Source organism: Zingiber officinale, chromosome 8B (genome assembly GCF_018446385.1).
Source record: "Zingiber officinale cultivar Zhangliang chromosome 8B, Zo_v1.1, whole genome shotgun sequence".
NCBI lineage: Eukaryota > Viridiplantae > Streptophyta > Magnoliopsida > Zingiberales > Zingiberaceae > Zingiber > Zingiber officinale.
This window is the reverse complement of record NC_056001.1, coordinates 57,742,878-57,760,300: the sequence shown is the minus strand read 5'-3', so window position 1 is coordinate 57,760,300 and position 17,423 is coordinate 57,742,878. Positions and strand designations below refer to the sequence as shown.

At 39.0% G+C, this 17,423-nt stretch overlaps 2 protein-coding genes across 3 annotated transcripts; one reads left to right on the top strand and one right to left on the bottom strand.

Moving 5' to 3' along the window:
• The first annotated feature begins 185 nt into the window (after positions 1-185).
• LOC122014687 (acid phosphatase 1-like) lies at positions 186-4,486 on the top strand. The gene is made up of 3 exons (XM_042571049.1): positions 186-3,572; positions 3,702-3,914; positions 4,105-4,486. Exons 1-3 carry the CDS (start codon positions 3,202-3,204, stop codon positions 4,280-4,282), a joined length of 762 nt encoding a protein of 253 aa, XP_042426983.1. The 5' UTR covers positions 186-3,201; the 3' UTR covers positions 4,283-4,486.
• A 4,233-nt stretch (positions 4,487-8,719) lies between these two features.
• On the bottom strand, positions 8,720-10,940 carry LOC122014416. 2 transcript variants are annotated; one of them, XM_042570646.1, is made up of 3 exons: positions 10,618-10,934; positions 9,748-10,514; positions 8,720-9,372 (listed from the first exon to the last, which is right to left on the bottom strand). In XM_042570646.1, the coding sequence occupies exons 2-3, from the start codon at positions 10,424-10,426 to the stop codon at positions 8,777-8,779; spliced, it is 1,275 nt and encodes a 424-aa protein (XP_042426580.1). In that variant the 5' UTR covers positions 10,427-10,514; positions 10,618-10,934; the 3' UTR covers positions 8,720-8,776. The 2 variants fall into 2 exon arrangements, with proteins under 2 accessions (XP_042426580.1, XP_042426578.1); XM_042570644.1 differs by having other exon boundaries at positions 9,748-10,940.
• Positions 10,941-17,423: the final 6,483 nt, after the last annotated feature.

Genomic DNA, 17,423 nt, shown 5'->3' with positions numbered 1-17,423 from the left:
ATTTACAATTTAAATGAGTTGGAAAGTATTTTACCTGTGAATTTTATCCATTATAAAGTAAATAGTTGATATCAGCCAGTAGAATCATTTGATATCAGCCAAAATCCTAATCGAGAAATAAGCAGTAAACACAGACAGGTTAAGGTCGTCAAATAGTTGTATACGATAGAATCACTGCTTCTCATACAAACCAATGGATTGTTTCACCCACAAACATTAGGTACGTTCTTCCAATACTTGATCCTTGACTACATCCTGAGACCTATAGCAACTGTGATTCCTGCACCGTGGCAGCCATGAAAGGAAGTTAGGAGATTCCCCCCCTTCCACTTGGTTTCTGCAAGTGGTGGCACATTTTCATGTCTGCCATTTTGGATAAGAAATGTTTTCTGAAGATTTAGTTTGTGGCTTTCTTGCGTACAAGTTAGAAAGATCAATCGAGAAGGATATGGATGGTTGTATTATTTATTTACTTCATCTTTTTGAACACATTCCTATAATGACTATTGGAGCTAATGATGATTATAGCTTTCCTAGACCCTATCATCAACATCTGTTGCTTAGTCTAAATTATCATCTAGTATTGTAGGGCACCTCTCTCTTTTTCCTTGCTTGTTCTCATTCTTTTGACTTTATTAATGAATGCAAGAATAGTTGACCTCAATTTAGTAGTGAATGTTCTTATCAGCCTTGATCATGGAAATATTAGCCAAAGGCCATGAATGCATTCATCTTTCTTCTTGCTTAATTTAATCTTTGCTTTGTCAAGTTGACTTTCTTATGGACCATTCATGTAACTTGAAATTTTTGGATGTCATAATCCATAATCTACCAAAAAGTTGACTTTTTTTTTACTTACACCCACTGGTATCTTCACTTTATGCAACCCAACTAGGATTTCCAACTTCTTTGCCTTGTTAAAATTTGGTTGGCTGACAAGGATCCTATTTACTTTGTCTTAGTAAGTCAACCCTATGACCTTATAGCCATCTAGTTCTCTTTGAGATTTACATGTTGATTCTCTAAATTCTAGTGCAGCCAATCTTCACTGAATCAGACCTACAAAATGCATCATTTTTGTCACATCAAACTTTATATTTTTCAAATATATGATTCTATATTTTGCATGTGTCACTAGTGAATTTGCCTCCCTTATCCTTATCCTTTGAGCATTGTATGGAATGTATTGAATGACATTTGAATATCTGAATATAAAATAAATGACGAAGAAAAAGAATCAGATAAAAGGCTAATAGAGAAAGAAAGCAAACAATGACAGAATTAAAAAAATGATTAAGATTACAAGAGAAGTATTTTAGTTATCTAATCTAAACCAAACAATATTAATTTGAGATACAGGAATGTAATATATATGGATCAAAAATTAAAAGGGTGTTCTGAATTATGCAAATCAAAAGCATTCCTTTTTCAAAAAAACAAAAAAAGTCAAAAGATTACACCTTATTGCAGTGCAGCTACCGAGTGGCTACTTTTAGCTGCTGCTATAACATGTTTAGGATTTAAGATTTAATTTGATTAAAATAAAATAGGTGCCTTGCAGTAATTGTCGGTAGCTATTATACAGTTGTAATTAAATCCTAAATTTTGAATATTGGTATATCAAAATATTATTTATCAACTTAGTTAAAATTATTTTAAAACAGTTGTAAAAATTACTAAATGGTTACTACAATACTATAACAATATTATATTAAGTGTTAGAAGATGTACAACTAATCGTAGTTGCTACAATAACACTGGAATAAAAGGTATTATCTGCCCCTTTACTTGGAGTATCAATACACTAAAGAACCGATGAAAATGGTTTATAATATACCTGAATTTGTTCAACTCAAATTATGGCATATAATATAGGAAAAAGCCTTGCAATAACTATTTTATAATCAGTATGATTAGTAAGTCAATGATTCCTTTAGAATTATCATGAACAGAAAATTAATAGTGGAGTGTGCACTCGTGAGGAAGCTAATTGTTTTTCTCTAATATTCATTAGCTTATTGCACTCACATCCCACCATGTGAGGGCATAATATCATCATCATGGCGAGGGAGCTAAAAGCCATGTTTTGACTTATTGTTACAAGCTTTGCGGAGGAGGAAAGACTCATAATGAATAATATTCTTTTTTTTTTTTTTCTTAGATTAGGGTAATTAACAATGCCAAAGGAACATAATTATAAGTGTGGTATTCAGGGGCGGAGCTAGGATATTAATTTAGTGTAGGCGTGGTCACTCATGCTACTTGACAAGGTAACAATGTGATAGTCTCATGAGCGATTGCTGCCCCACCCAACAACGATGCAGGAGTGTATTTAACCGTTGTACGACCAATATCACAAACCTAACCCATGGTGTTTGAGTAAGCGCCGAGCTTGAGGCTATCTATGGCAGTTTCTAACTTGTCTTCCAATTTTAAAAACTTTTTTGTTTCATTTATAATGGGAGCTATGGATCTACCATTTTAGTTTTTCTTTTTTAAAATCTTTTTTGGCTTTCCCTTCATAACGTGTAATGTTGTAATTTGTTGCTCAATGGACAATTTGTAATGGGAGCTTAGCTTTCTTCACAACTTGTAATGTTTTGTTATGTCGTCCAGTGTGGGCAACTGCCCACACTGGGCCTACGTTGGCTCCGCCCCTGGTGGTATTGTAAGTGTAGACCTTGAGATTGATGAGTCAAAGTTCGAGCCATATAAAGTTAGGATGCTCCACATCTCTTGTGTTCGACAAATATATGTCGATCCATTATGTTTAACACGGACAAATGTGTATAATCTATTATATTTATATGTATACATCCTAAATACTCTTGTAGTCGAATTACTAGTCATTTTGAAATAGAACGAACTCGGTTTGCCATTGAATCCAATGTAAGTAGCTAGCCCCCATGAAGAATCTTTTGGCATGCATAAATGTGGCAGACAAAAGATTCCATCAATGTTAACCTAGTCAAAATGGCTCATAGGATCGCATTACAATTCCCTCAAAAGTCAAACACCAACAAAAAGATGTAATCAACCAATATTTTATTTCCCAAAAATGTTATTATTCTTTTTTATTTTTAAAATAATAATAATAAAAAAACACAGCATGTGCGAATTGCACTGTTTAACCTTTTCCATCCTTAAATAACTCCCCTCCTCCACCTTCTCTATGCACGCATAACTACTACTTGTTAAACAATGAGTAAGGTGGGGGTGCCGCTAGTGCCGGTCATCTTTGTCCTCCTCCCTCTCCTCCTCCTCGCCGCGGCCGACAGTGTCATGGCAGCTGCGTCGGAGCAGCAGCAGAGCCGGTGCTTAAGCTGGAGGGTGGCGGTGGAGGCAAACAATGCTCGGGCATGGAGCTCCGTCCCACCCACATGCATCAAGTATGTGGAGGACTATATGCTGCGAGGCCAATACCAGAGGGACCTCGACGCAGTCACCTACCAGATTTTCGCATACCTAAACAACACCATCAACGCCACTGCCGATGGAATGGATGCTTGGGTGTTCGACGTCGACGACACCATCCTCTCCAATCTTATATACTACAAGGGCAAACACTATGGGTATACTGCACCTACTTGAATTAACACAAATTCTCTACTACAATTTTATATATTATGTTATATATAAAATATAAATTATTAAAAATTATGGAATATTAGTTTCTAATTAATACTATTATCGATGTGCAGAGGAGACCCTTATGATCCATTGGGATTTAGAAGTTGGGCACAAAGAGGGATTTGCGCGGCCATTCCTAAGATGCTCCGAGTGTACAAAAGACTGATAGAGAAAGGTTTCAAGGTGTTTCTTGTGACCGGAAGGGACGCGGAGATGTTCAACTCATCGACATCTCAGAACTTGGATGCTCAAGGGTTCAAAGGGCATGAGAGATTGATAATGAGGTAATTTTGACATATTAACTAATCTCACATTTAGTTCTATTAGTGGATTAGCTAATCTTTATGTTTTTTCATCAAAAAACTTGAGGACATGATATACTTCCAAATTGTGCAAAAAGATCTCCAAGTAAACGAATGAGGCCCATGTCAAGGCCTTAAGACACTAACACTAACACAGTTTTATTGCGCGCAGAGGGGCAGATTACAGAGGGGTCGGTGCTTCGGTGTTCAAGTCTACGATGAGGAAGCAGTTGGTGGATGAAGGATATAGAATCAGAGGCAACGTCGGTGACCAGTGGAGCGACTTGTTGGGAGATTGCAATGGTGATCGCATCTTTAAAGTGCCTAATCCCATGTATTTTGTTCCATGACACCGTCTAGTTATCGTTGCCTCGAATCTAATAGATATTCTAAAACCTAAAAGTATTAAGTATAGATACACATGTATGAGCTCAAAGCAAATAAAGCATTGGTATAGTTGTTGTATAAAGATACACACCATTAACCGTACGTGTAGTCGACTAAGTTGTGTACTTGATTTAAACATAAGAAAGTGAAGGAGTGTGTTTATGATCCATAAAGATTGAAACCACAGAAAGTGTTGTTCTTATGATTCCTAAACTCGATATCATCAGTAGTATCATTGAGATCAGATTTAAGAACGTCTTTACTTGAAGAGGAGGAAATAGTTTAGTACGAGGTGAAAAGAAAGAAAGGGCAGTTCAGTGCGAGATCCTGGAGAAGAATCAGAAGTGCGAGATCCTGGAGAAGAATCAGATTGTATTGAATCTAATGGACATAGTCTTACTTACATTACAAATGACATGTCTTATGTGACCTCTAGATCACACTGTTGAAATTTTATTGTTGCGCTGAAAGTCATTATTTTTTTTTGCTCATGTTGTGTTTATTAAAGAGACAATTCCTGTCCCTCCACTTCCAACCAATAAAATTTGAGGAATTGGATAGTTCCTCCGATCCTCCAAAGTAAATGGGAGAATTTGACAAATTCTCATTATTTCCCTTTTCTCTGTCTCAGTTTCTAGTCAAGTGTTATTTGTGATCATAACTATTTTTAAAATTTAAAAGATTGTTTTATAAAATGATAATTAGATATGTTAAGTTATACGAAATTGAATATTAAATTATGTAGCAAGTCGTAGAGATGAGGTGCTAACGTATGTACAAATAAGAAATGAGGACATAAAAAAAAATTAGAGTTGTACTTATCGAGAGAAAAAATACCGAGAGACCTGTGTACTTTAATAACTAATAAATATCTCAATTAAATAATACAAAATCATGACAAGCACATACATTAATAAAAAAAAGAAGAAAATCAAAGAAGATTTGATTGTTAATGATAAAATAAACTAAAATTTATTTAAATATAGATAATAATAATAGAACATCAAACCTAATGATAAAAGAATTCATATAATTGATTCTTATTACAAATAGCTCCATAGGTGTGGTTCAAATCCTAATATTAATGAATATTCTGGAGGTCGGTCGAGTATATATAAATTGTATTCTGAATTTACTTAGTAGGCGAACCCAATGAGAGAACCCTTTAATTCAAATATCAAAATTCTTGAAATATTCTTTCAAATTATGAAAGCTTAAGCATGCTTTTAGGAATCTCTTCTGAAAAGGTAGGGTTGTAAATAAGTCAAGCTGGGCCAAATTTTAGAGTGTTCAAACTTATTTGATAATGTAACCAAGGCAAGCCAAATCAAGCCTGAAATGAACCAAGTTTTTAAAATGATTGTTCAAGCTTGACTTGGTTTATTTTTTATGAGCTTGAGCTTATTTGTTCAGATGTTATCGAGCTTTCAATTTAAAAAGATAGATCTGTTACCTTAACGGCCCCCTAGTGCTGGCCTCACAGCTATGGAGAGAGGTAAATGCAGGTACACAGGCATTAGGTGCATGGTGGGGTAAACCCCATGTCGTCAATTCCTTAGAATATACCCCTGGCCATTCGCCAGAGATGTTATGCGTCCACCGTCTATGCTATGCCCTAGGAGCTATCAAGCTTTCAATTCAAACTTGGCGTGAGCTTGGTTCATTTAGATGTTATTGAACTTTCAATTCAAATTTGTTTGTTTGTTTGAAACTTTTATTTGTTCCATTGGTTATTGTGCTTGATAATTTAATTTTTTTTGTTCATTTTAATTTTTTTTATTTAGCATGTTTGCAAGAATTTTAATAATGAACATGGTTCACAAATATTATTCATGAATGTTGTTTACGGACATTGTTCACGCACGTTATTCATAAACATTGTTTACGAACGTTATTCATGAATATTAACGAGCTGAACACATATGTGTTCAAGCTTGCTTATTTAGTTTAATGAGTTGTTCAATTTCATTTATTTAATTGATCTTGTATATATTGAACGAACTTAAACAAACTCTTATTAAGTCGAACACCAAACTTGTTCACAAATATTCGATTCATTTACAGTGCTATGAAAAGGACAACCCAATGCACAAAGTTATCATCAATGCGGGGTCTCAAGGAAAGATTAATATTATTTTACTTTGCAAGAGATTATTTCTTAGACTCAAACTTGTGATCTCACACGACAATAACTTTGCGCTGAGGTTTCTTAAAAATTAGAAACGGTCATTCATTAGCAAACTCATTTGCCATAGAGACTTCACTAATAGGACAACCAGACAACTTACTCTCTCATGGAATGGTTCATTCCAAATCCAACCTTTGTTCCCTTCTGTTAATGTGTACACTTATGTGCCAAGAAACTCCTTATGTATTTTGTGGATAATTATTTCATAAAGGCACGTATTTATCATTAATTATTTACTTTTCTGTACATATATGATTAATGATAAAATCCCACAGATTAATGGATATATTAATATGAAAACAGACCTTGATCGGATAGATATCTAGAGGAGATATGGATATCTAGATCAACGTTGAGTATGACTAGGTTGAGATAGACCGAGGGATAGATATTCAAGTTGTACTTGAGGGTGCCTTGAGCTTAGAGGTACATTGGACACGACCCGCTTAAGAGAAGACCACATATTAAACATCATTGGTCTTTTCTCTTATGAACGAGTGTAACTGATCTTTTGACTCGAGACCTTCATTTATTCTATGCGTGGAGTTATGTATTTTGAAACCGTTAAAAGCAGTCTTTAATCAGATTGTGATTAATACAGTAGTTGGGTGTATAGCAAAGTGTAGAGAGTAGTGTTGAGTTAATAGAGGATTCATCGCTCTCTTGGATTAGAAGTTGACATCCTAGCCGCTTGATAGAAATATCAGTGACTCGAAATCCATGGTCATGGGAGAAATGATTTATCATTCAAGAGGAGTCTATTATATCTTGGAAATCAAGTAAAACAATTAATTTTGTAATGATGCATAATGTACTGAATTAATTGGGATGTAGGCTTAGATGAAGAGATTGAATTACACAGTAATCAGTTCATAGTGGTTTATAGTTTATGGCTGATATTAATTTTATTATGTTGGGTGGTTAAAAATTGTTGCTAGATGTTTACCTTAGTTTGTGTATGGATTTACACTGCCTCCGTGTATAAAACCTAGAGTGTCACACGCATAACACGTAGACATGAACATTATTTATAATTGATTATTTTAGTGAATACTAAAATTAATCAATTGATTATTTCAGAATAAAAATTAATTGGATTATTAATTAATTCTGAAATATCGGAAGCTAGTCGAGATCAATATCAAATATGGATTTATTTGATACAAAGAAGAGAGAATTCGAATAGTCATAATTATGATGATTAATGAAGAATTCGAAGAGTCATCATAATAATGATTAATGGAGAATTTGAAGAGTCATTATAATGAAGGTCATAAATGAAGAATTATAAAGGCTATAACTCTTCATCTTCCTAATTAATGAAAAGCATAAATGATAAATTAATTGAGACCTTAACTCTTCGTATTCCTTGGAGGCTATAAGTAGTCATCTTTTGAAAGATTTAAGAAGAATTACTTCTCTCCATTTCTCCCTTGTCAACTTCTTTTTCGCTTTCTTCTATTGTAAGAGATCGGTAGTGTTTCCAAGGTTTTGTCAATCCAAGAAGTTAGCACCTAACGGATCGTATCAAGTTCGTGATCTATTGACCGTGGTTATCGCTAGAGGAGTCACATGTGGGACTCTTATCTATCTGTGATATTATTCAAGTTATCAAGGACTCGAAGTATGCTTTTATATTATTTTACATAAAACTATATAAAATCCATAATCTAGTATATATTTTCTGCTGCCCAACACCTTCTCCTTTATTCTGTTATTGCCATGCCATTTTGCCCCCTTTTTTCTTTTTTAAAAAATGGAATCATATTAAAAAAAAATTAAATTAAATTAAAAATAAAAATAAAAATTGGACCATCATCTTCAATCTGGTTCATGCCTTGTTTGTAATCTTCTACCTTTGCTTTATTTATTCACTTGGCCCATTCCTTTGCCTTGGAGAGGCAAAGCATCTTACAGCTTCTATCAAACCCAGGAGCTTGTCTCCTGACTTCTTTACTCCTTTTTGCAGTTCCTCCATCTCTTGTCGTAGACAAATGTTTTTAGAATCTTCCTTATCGCGTCAATGTTACAAGTTTTTTGAATTCGTCTGGCCGAGGTAGAAGTTGTCGAATTTGATGTTATTTGGATTTAGGATCACATTGTTCTTCAGTTAGTAAAGAGAAAGATTCAAATAAGAAGACCCTTGGAGGGAACACACTTTTGAATTCGAGTGATTTTCGTTCTCTTTCTCTTGGTTGCTTCCTCCATCTCATCCACACAAAGCTTTTGCTATATCAAAATCAGATTCATGTCTCGAGTTACATGGAGATCAACTTCGGTAAACTACAACAAAGCAAGGCAGAATAGCTTTAGGATCAAACACAAAGAGCTCATCCAAATTGGAGTAGACTCCGCTTGATCCCGCCAATGAATCGTACTCCTCGACTTCATCCTGCTTCCTCTTCACTCTCCCTGCAACCACTCTGCACACCAACATTGCGCTCTTCTGCTCCGGTGTGATCCCGGCCACATCGTGAGCCCTTCCGCTGGTTGCCATGGTCTGAATCCTCCCTTGGCAGTCTTTCTTGAACCCATTCTTCATGATGCTGCACAGATTGCAGTGGGGAATGGAGGTGCACAGGTTGGTGGCTCCCTCCAGGCCAACAGAGCACATGAAGGTGGTGCAGTGGAAGCGGAGGAGCTCGTTCCCGTCCGCGGTGCACCGCGGGTGCCTCTTCGGGAGCTTGTTCGCCTTCATCTTGATCGAGTCGCGGTAGTCTTCGAACCGTGTGACTGTTCGGGTGGTGTTGTGGACTTTCAGGATCCTGTCTATCTTGCAGAGGGGGGTTTGCTTCTTCAGCCAACTCGATTGGAAGATGATCTCCACTATATTCCTGCTGGTGTCTTCAGGTCCCAATTCCGATACTGTATCAAATGGTTAACAAAGAGTTAGAAAGATTCCTCACTGTTGTTGTGGTGTAAAGATCATGAAAGGACAGCCCGATGTAAGAAGTTTATGCCAATATAAGGTTCCGGAAGTATCTATTATACACAGTCTTATCCGATATTGTAAGAGGCTGTTTCTGCGACTCAAGCTATGTACAAACCTACCTATCCACAAACTTCTTACTAGTTGCAGAGAATCACAAGTATATAAAGAATTCTTTTAGAACTTACACTAAGTAGTAGATTGAACAAGAAAGAACTGAGAATGATAACTACAACATAAAGATTTCTGATACTGAAATAAATGGTAATAATAGAAAGTATGAAGAAAATTAAGAGATGAAGAAATTCTACCTGCATGTCTCACTGCTTGATGAATCTCCAAACTCTCAGCTTTGACAAAGATCTCTCCACAGTCAGGGCAAGAACAGATGGTGGCCCTGAGGGAGGAGTCCCTAGACAACATGCTCACAGGATCCACCACCATCTGGCACTCATAGCAGCCAGAGAACCTCCTCAAGGGCATCCTCCTAAAAGACCCCCCAATGGAGGAAGAGGAAGCAGAGGAAGCGGCGGCGGCGGCAGCAGTCACAGATGCAGAAGAGTGAGAAGAAAATGAGTTGGAGACCACCACTCCATTCAACTCACTCAGAGGCTGCTGCTGCTTCTTCCTGCTGCTGTTCTTGGCCCCTTCACCATTTGAAGGCCCCCTTCTTTTGCATGGCTCACCTTGAGGAGCAACAGCAGCAGCCTCTGGTCTCTCCATGTCCCTCAGCTTGCAAATGGACCCTGAGCACCCAATCCTCTTGCTGTGCTCTTGGTGGTGGTGGTGTTTGCAGGTGAAGAAGCTCTTTAAAGCTCCCTTAGTGGAGGGTGTGTGTGGCTCCTCCTCCTTCTTCTTCTTCTCTTCCTCTTGTTCCTTGTTGTGAGCTTCTCTCCTCCTCATTGGTGTAGGTGACTCCTTGGTTCTTCTCCTTGCTTCTGCCATTGCAAAGATGGAAGCTGGAGCTGAGTTGGTGACTTCCTTGATCATCTTGATGCTGTTGCTTGGAAGGTGGGACGGCTTGATGGGCTCTCTCTCTTTTTTATTGTGGAAGCCTCAAAGGAGTCAATTGCAGTAGCTTTTGCAGGAACAGCACAGAAAGAAGAGGAGGAAGAACATAACATTTCTTTAAGGGTAAACAAGAAAATTTATGAAGGTAAAAAATTCTTATTCAAACATACTAATGACTTTAGTTAATCTAATTTGTTTGGAGGAGACTCATAGATTGCAGTGGCCCTCATTCATGGGAATGAGAATTGAGAAGAGAGCCTCTCTGTTACTTTTGCCTGCAAAAAGCTTGTGTGTTTACTCATTCCAGGCATCATCAAATCAGATGGTGGCAAAGGGAATAAAGCATGCAACAACAGCATAGAATAAGTTCCTCCTCCCACTTGTTCTTCACTGTCTGGACCTTTTTCTACTCAAAGTGAACTACTTTGTGCTCTTCTATTTGTCTCCCTAATGATGTTTCATTTAAAACCCAAAATTCTAATGTTCTTTTTAGGCTCGAGTGTTAGGGATTGCCACACTTGTTTATGTGATGCTAACTAATGAGTTTCGAAGATCATTGTATTGAAGGTAAAGGTATTGATAATTTGTTTTGGTTAGTAGAACTTGAACACTATAACTCTTACTTTACTCATGTTAAACACATTTAAGTGGGCCGAGAATCATTGCTTGATTTGACAATTCTATCATATAATGATCTATTTAATTTCTTGATTTATCTCTCTATAAATAACTATAAAACCAACCGTATTACACACATTTAAGCGAGCAAAAGCAGTCAACATCATCAAACTTTCTTCTCCTTTTTTCTGTGCTGCTTTTTCAGTTTCTCTTGTGAGAAACCTTTTTGTTTGTTGAGTTGTCTGATAGAAAATGTATTTGTTAGGAATTCCTTGGTACAATTTCTAGAAGAAAAAAAAATTGATTTTTTAAATAGTTTTACAGAGTTACTTACATTATTTAGTTTAAATTATTAGCTTACTATCTTACTATTTAATTAAGAATATGGATCCTTTAATAACTAATTAATATGGATCCTTTAATAACTAATTTTAATGAAACTTAAAATTAAATTATGTTAATATTTTTTTCTTTTCTACTGAAAATAAATTTAAAACTTAGTAGTAATTTTCTCTGATTATTTTTTTTATATAAAAAATATGTACTGTCAAGGTTCTCTTTAATCTCACATCTTAAAATTAATAATATCAAGAGTAGATAAACTTCTATAAATACCTTGGGCCGATAATATTAGAAAACATACTTTTCTCGATCTTTTGGCTAAAATAAAATGTAATATATGTTATTATCAGTTTAATATCTGATATAAAAAATTAAATTAAATTTTTATGAGTTAGGACGAGAAGGAAGAGAAGAAGGATTAGTAATTGCCTAGCCGAGGAACTTGAAGCCGACATAGAGGGTCTGCTCCAGTCAACAAAGCAAGTCCAGTCCAGTCAACAAAGCAAGTCCAGGAGCTACTCCAGTAAAGTCAACTTGGAGGGAAGGCAGGGCTAGGGGCGCAGTGGTTCGGGCATTGAGGAAGGGCGGTGGGCGCTGACCAAGGTGGTATCGTTGGTGGTGGTGATGGTATGGCTGTTGGCGGTGGTGAGGGAGTGAAGGTGCAGCAACCAGCTGCTCATGAGGGTACAGGTCTTTCAGAACCTGGATGATGGTTCAAACGAGGCGTAATCGTAGTAAAGATTATCCCGAAATGCTGGTAATGCTCAAATTGGAAATAATGGGGGATCGCGATTTGCGGCGCTGGAGATTGAATCTGATTTAAATGTTGGCGGGAGGCCATTTAGTAATGAAGAGGGAGCTCACGTGGTTGAGTGTGGGGGGGCTAATTCTTTGCATGAGGGCTCAAAAGGAACTGCCAAACATGGGCTTTTAAAGAGGGGCAATAGGAAAGGGACAGCTGAGAATGTCCAATATGGACTACAAAAGCCTAAATAATTGAAAACCAATCAATCTCAGGGGATTCACGTGAGGCCCCATCCTCTTAGGGCTACCATGAATTCCATGCAGAATAATGCTCAACCTGCTGCGACAGCGTTGATGCATCCTGGGTCGTTTGAGAATAGAGCTTCGATTATGAGGCAGGAGAATTTGGAGGCGGGTCTATCGGTGATCTCTTCTCCGCTCACTGCCTCGCAAGACGTCCTCCCCTCGGGCGTTCGTCATCGGTATCCGCCCGAAGAAAGAGGGTTTGAATGAGACAGTCGTTATGGAGACACAACCTTCTACTGAGCTTCAGCCGAACGAACATGGTAAATGGGGTTACCCGAAGTGATATTAATCATTGTTTGTCTCACCCTGGAGGGATGGTTTGTCCAGGGACCAATGTTGATTCTTCTCAATGAATTTGATTGTGTGGAATAGTCGGGGAACTCAAAAGAAAAAGTTCCTACGTAATGTAAGGTTTCTTATCTGCTATCGCATCCCAACCATTATGTAAGAACGCTTTCTTCTTAGTACCTCTCCTTACTCTTTACTTGGTGGTAATAGTCAGTGTCTTCTCTCTCGTCTGCTTGCACTCTTGCTTTCAGGTCATTTTTAGAGGACGGGAACGGAGATTAGAACTTTCGACCTGCAGGACGGCGAAGCCTTGAGACACGAAGTGTCGATCTTTAGCTTTCCAAGGTTACAGTCTATCTCGAGCTTGAACAACTGCTTTGAATGATCTTGATGCAAGTCGTGCAGGGGATACTTGCGCCAATGCTTGAACAGGACCGTTGACCTTTACCAAGAGCTATTGGCCAGTTTCCTACAATTGACCGATAAGCTCGACCGATTGAGACAGGGCAGATGCGACCGCTGGAACTGATCTTTCTTATGTCATATTGCCGGCCTCATCTCTCTTATCACGGAATCTTCTTATACGTTGATACACAAGTTGGACTCCAGTATGCCAATCTAAGTCAAAAGACTGAGTCTCAGAGTAGGACTCAAAGGGCTCACTTTATTGAACCACGAGTGGCTGCTACGCTCCTGTCCTGAAAGTAGAGTTCCAGAGTCTAATGCATCTCCTGGGCTTCGTAGTGAGACTCAATTTCATATTCACTAGCTCATACCTTAGGGCTGAAGTTATTCGCAAACTCAGACCCTCCCTATCCATATTCCATATTGGTTCGGTCGAGAATCAATCTTCCCAAGAGCAGACCCAGTGAATTCAGTAGGCAAATTCCCTTCTTTTTAAGTTAAGTAACGAAGATCTAGTTTGAAGTGCTTTGATGCCCCATTGGGACTCACAAGCTCATACCCGATACTTGCCTTCTTGGCAGCGTAGCATTTCTCCTTTTGAGCGGCATTTCCTCTTATTCTTCAGCCCTACTTCTTTGTTGAAGTTTCCGAGGATTTCCATGGAATGGAGTTTTTTGTTAAATTGAAGTGACGAAGCTAGTCCAATCAATCTCATGATTGAGCAGCCTATTCAGATTCAGAATCGTATGTATTCATTTGCTTCACTCGCTCTACCAGACAAAGAAGCCCCCGAACTCGTTCGGCAGCCTTAGCACGATACATACCTCTATGATCCCCCCTTATCTCCTTCTACTTAAGAAGTTCCACATCAAAAATATAAGATTAGGCAAATTCAGAAGAATCTGACGATAGGATTGAATCGAATAATCTACCATCGAATCATCATATGATTCCACATCCTTTCCTTTCATCTTGCCTGTACCTGTACTTGACTGGCCTGTACGAACTCATGCTTTCCTCGTCCCTTCTTGTCTATCGATGTCGAAATCTCTATCTCCATGTGCTACAAGAGGATTCTAAGCAATATCCTAATCCTATAGTGAAGGTCCTTGAGCGAGACCCTCTTGCCTATTCGTGGAAGACAGTAAGGGTACAGTCAAACCTCCGCTCCTCTATCGGTCTATTCACTAAATTACATCGAGGAGCCGAACTCTAGTCGAGCCTTCTACCAAGCAAGCAGAAAGACAGTCCTCGGCCTAAGGCTCGATTTGCAATCCTTTCTGTAGAGTCAAGTGGCATTCCGATCTTCCGGATTGACAAGCTTCTGAGATTCGCCTTCTTGGGGCCGATAGAAAGACATTCCTTATAATAATATATATAATTTGATAAAGAGTTTCCCTTTTCATTAATCGTCTTTCGTCTTATAGAATATCGGTTACAGTGGCCTAGAAAGAAAGAGGAGGGGAATCTTTCTTCCTCCTTTTTTTTTGTTCGGTGTATGTTGGATCAAGGGCTACCTAGTTCGTCGAGCTACCAAGTCTTAGATCTTAGATAGCCTCCAAATTCTCCTGCCACATAATCGAAGCTCTATTCTCAGACGACCCAGGATGCATCAACGCTGTCGCAGCAGGTTGAGCATTATTCTGCATGGAATTCATGGTAGCCCTAAGAGGATGGGGCCTCACGTGAATCCCCTGAGATTGATTGGTTTTCAATTATTTTGGCTTTTGTAGTCCAGATTGGACATTCTCAGCTGTCCCTTTCCTATTGCCCCTCTTTAAAAGCCCATGTTTGGCAGTTCCTTTTGAGCCCTCATGCAAAGAATTAGCCCCCCCACACTCAACCACGTGAGCTCCCTCTTCATTACTAAATGGCCTCCCGCCAACATTTAAATCAGATTCAATCTCCAGCGCCGCAAATCGCGATCCCCCATTATTTCCAATTTGAGCATTACCAGCATTTCGGGATAATCTTTACTACGATTACGCCTCGTTTGAACCATTATCCAGGTTCTGAAAGACCTGTACCCTCATGAGCAGCTGGTTGCTGCACCTTCACTCCCTCACCACCGCCAACAGCCATACCATCACCACCACCAACGATACCACCTTGGTCAGCGCCCACCGCCCTTCCTCAATGCCCGAACCACTGCGCCCCTAGCCCTGCCTTCCCTCCAAGTTGACTTTACTGGAGTAGCTCCTGGACTTGCTTTGTTGACTGGACTGGACTTGCTTTATTGACTGGAGTAGACCCTCTATGTCGGCTTCAAGTTCCTCGGCTAGGCAATTACTAATCCTTCTTCTCTTCCTTCTCGCCCTTATTCTAGAAAAGTCTTCACTGACACACTCTTGGGCCGTGCTTTCTTCTCGAATTCCTCTGTCTTCCCGGAGCTACCAAATTCCTGGGCTTAGGCTTAGAATCAAGCTTATTAAAACCATTTACTCGAGACCAATTCTCTATCTATTAGAAGTTCATTCCATGGCTTAGAAGCCTTGGCTTTCACACTTCCTCCTAAATATTCCATATTCCCTACTGGGTGAGCCTCACGACTTCCCTTTCACTCCGGACTGAGCTTCCTTTGCCTGCGAGAAGTCTCACAAGTGACTCACTTCTCCGGAGCTTGACTAGAAACTAGAAAGAGCCTTGACTTCGTTCAGTGCGCTACCTATAATTCGATTCTTGACTGGTGCTATCTATAAACCAACAATCTAAAGCCTTGGGCAGAATCTGAGCTTTCGCTTCCTCTTCCGTTGGTCGAGTTAGCTTCAACTTATTCACTTTTGAACTTTTTTTTATTGTTTTTCACTTATTTGATTTCAAATTCTTCTTGTTTGTTGAAGATTGTCGGGCCCCGCTTTGACTTCTTTTATTCTTGCTTCTATCTTGAGTACCTATTGAAAGTGAGAATTGAATTACCGAAGCTACGTTGGTAAACTACCTGGCTAACACTCGTGAGAAAGGTCTTTGACTGAACCTGCTAACAAAGAGGGTGTGGTTTGACTGGGGGGTAAACCACCTGGAATGACTATGGCTTGCTTCTTATTAAAAACTTATGAAAGATGGATTGGCTTGTCTCAATGATAGCTAAATCTTTCATATTGAATTGACCCATAGTAGAGTACCAGACTCAAGATAAAGAGTAGCCCTGCTTCTCCCTTCCCCCTATCCCCGTCTTTTAGACAAGTGGCTCGACTCTTCTAACGTAAGAAAAGATCAAATCTGGCAAGCTGCTCATTAAGTTCAACCTGGGCATCAACTTCATGCGAAAAAAGCTCATCAGTATATCCATGGTCGCTAATCTCGGCCTGGACTTCCTTACCGTTAATAGTACCTCTACTAGACTTTCCTTCCTATGCGATTCACTAGAGAAGCTGCTCTTAGTTAGAGTAGGCTCTTATCCATCAATTGTTATGGCAGTCCAGTCAACCTTGAGCAGTATCCGTAACTGGGGCTAAGGTCCCCCTACTCAAGTTCTACAAGGTCTAAGGTTCGGAGATAGGGGAATGAAAGAAAACTAACGAAAACTCACCTCTTCCGTAAAGAAAGGCAGGTAGCAAATGTGTCCGTGGATTCTTCGGCTAGGTGTCCATCCACCTGCATTCTCCGTTGAAATACCATCCGAGGAGAGTGCACTACCAACAGCAACAGGCAGGGAGGTTTTGAACCCCGTATGTGAAAGGTGGACAAATCAAACCAAAGAAGAGCTTGAGGGCCAGGCTGAACATGTGGACAGTTCATGACAACCCCTCCTAATTCTGAAGGCAGTCGAGGGAAGCGGGTTATGGGATGGGCGGCTAAGGACCGGGGAGCAGAAAAGGGTCAAATTGAATGAAATAGAAGCCCCGTTTTCTTACCAGGGAAGTGTTGCGCTTTTCAGCACCTTTGACAGACCTCAAATAGTCGCGATTTCCTTCAACAGATCTTGGTTCGGGTGCTCTTTCTTCTTCTGAGTGAGTGGATTAGCTAGGCCCGACTATCTCTGTAGAACATGGATCTCTTCTTTCTACGCCGACGTATGCCTATCTTTAAGGTCTAGCTCATCCCTATCCCTTGTGTATGTGAATCCGGTGTCTGGAAGTGCCACTACAACCAAAGAATCTCTTTTTGCTTCGTGAGAAAGGGAGTATGTTAGATAGAAAGAGCTAAAAAAGGTGTACCGGATATCTTATTCCATAGTAGGCTAAAATAGGGCTTTGACGGACATAGGTATAAAAAAACTGTCCAAGCTAAAGCTTGCCTGGTCTTATATACTTAGTTGTAGGCATTTCCTTAT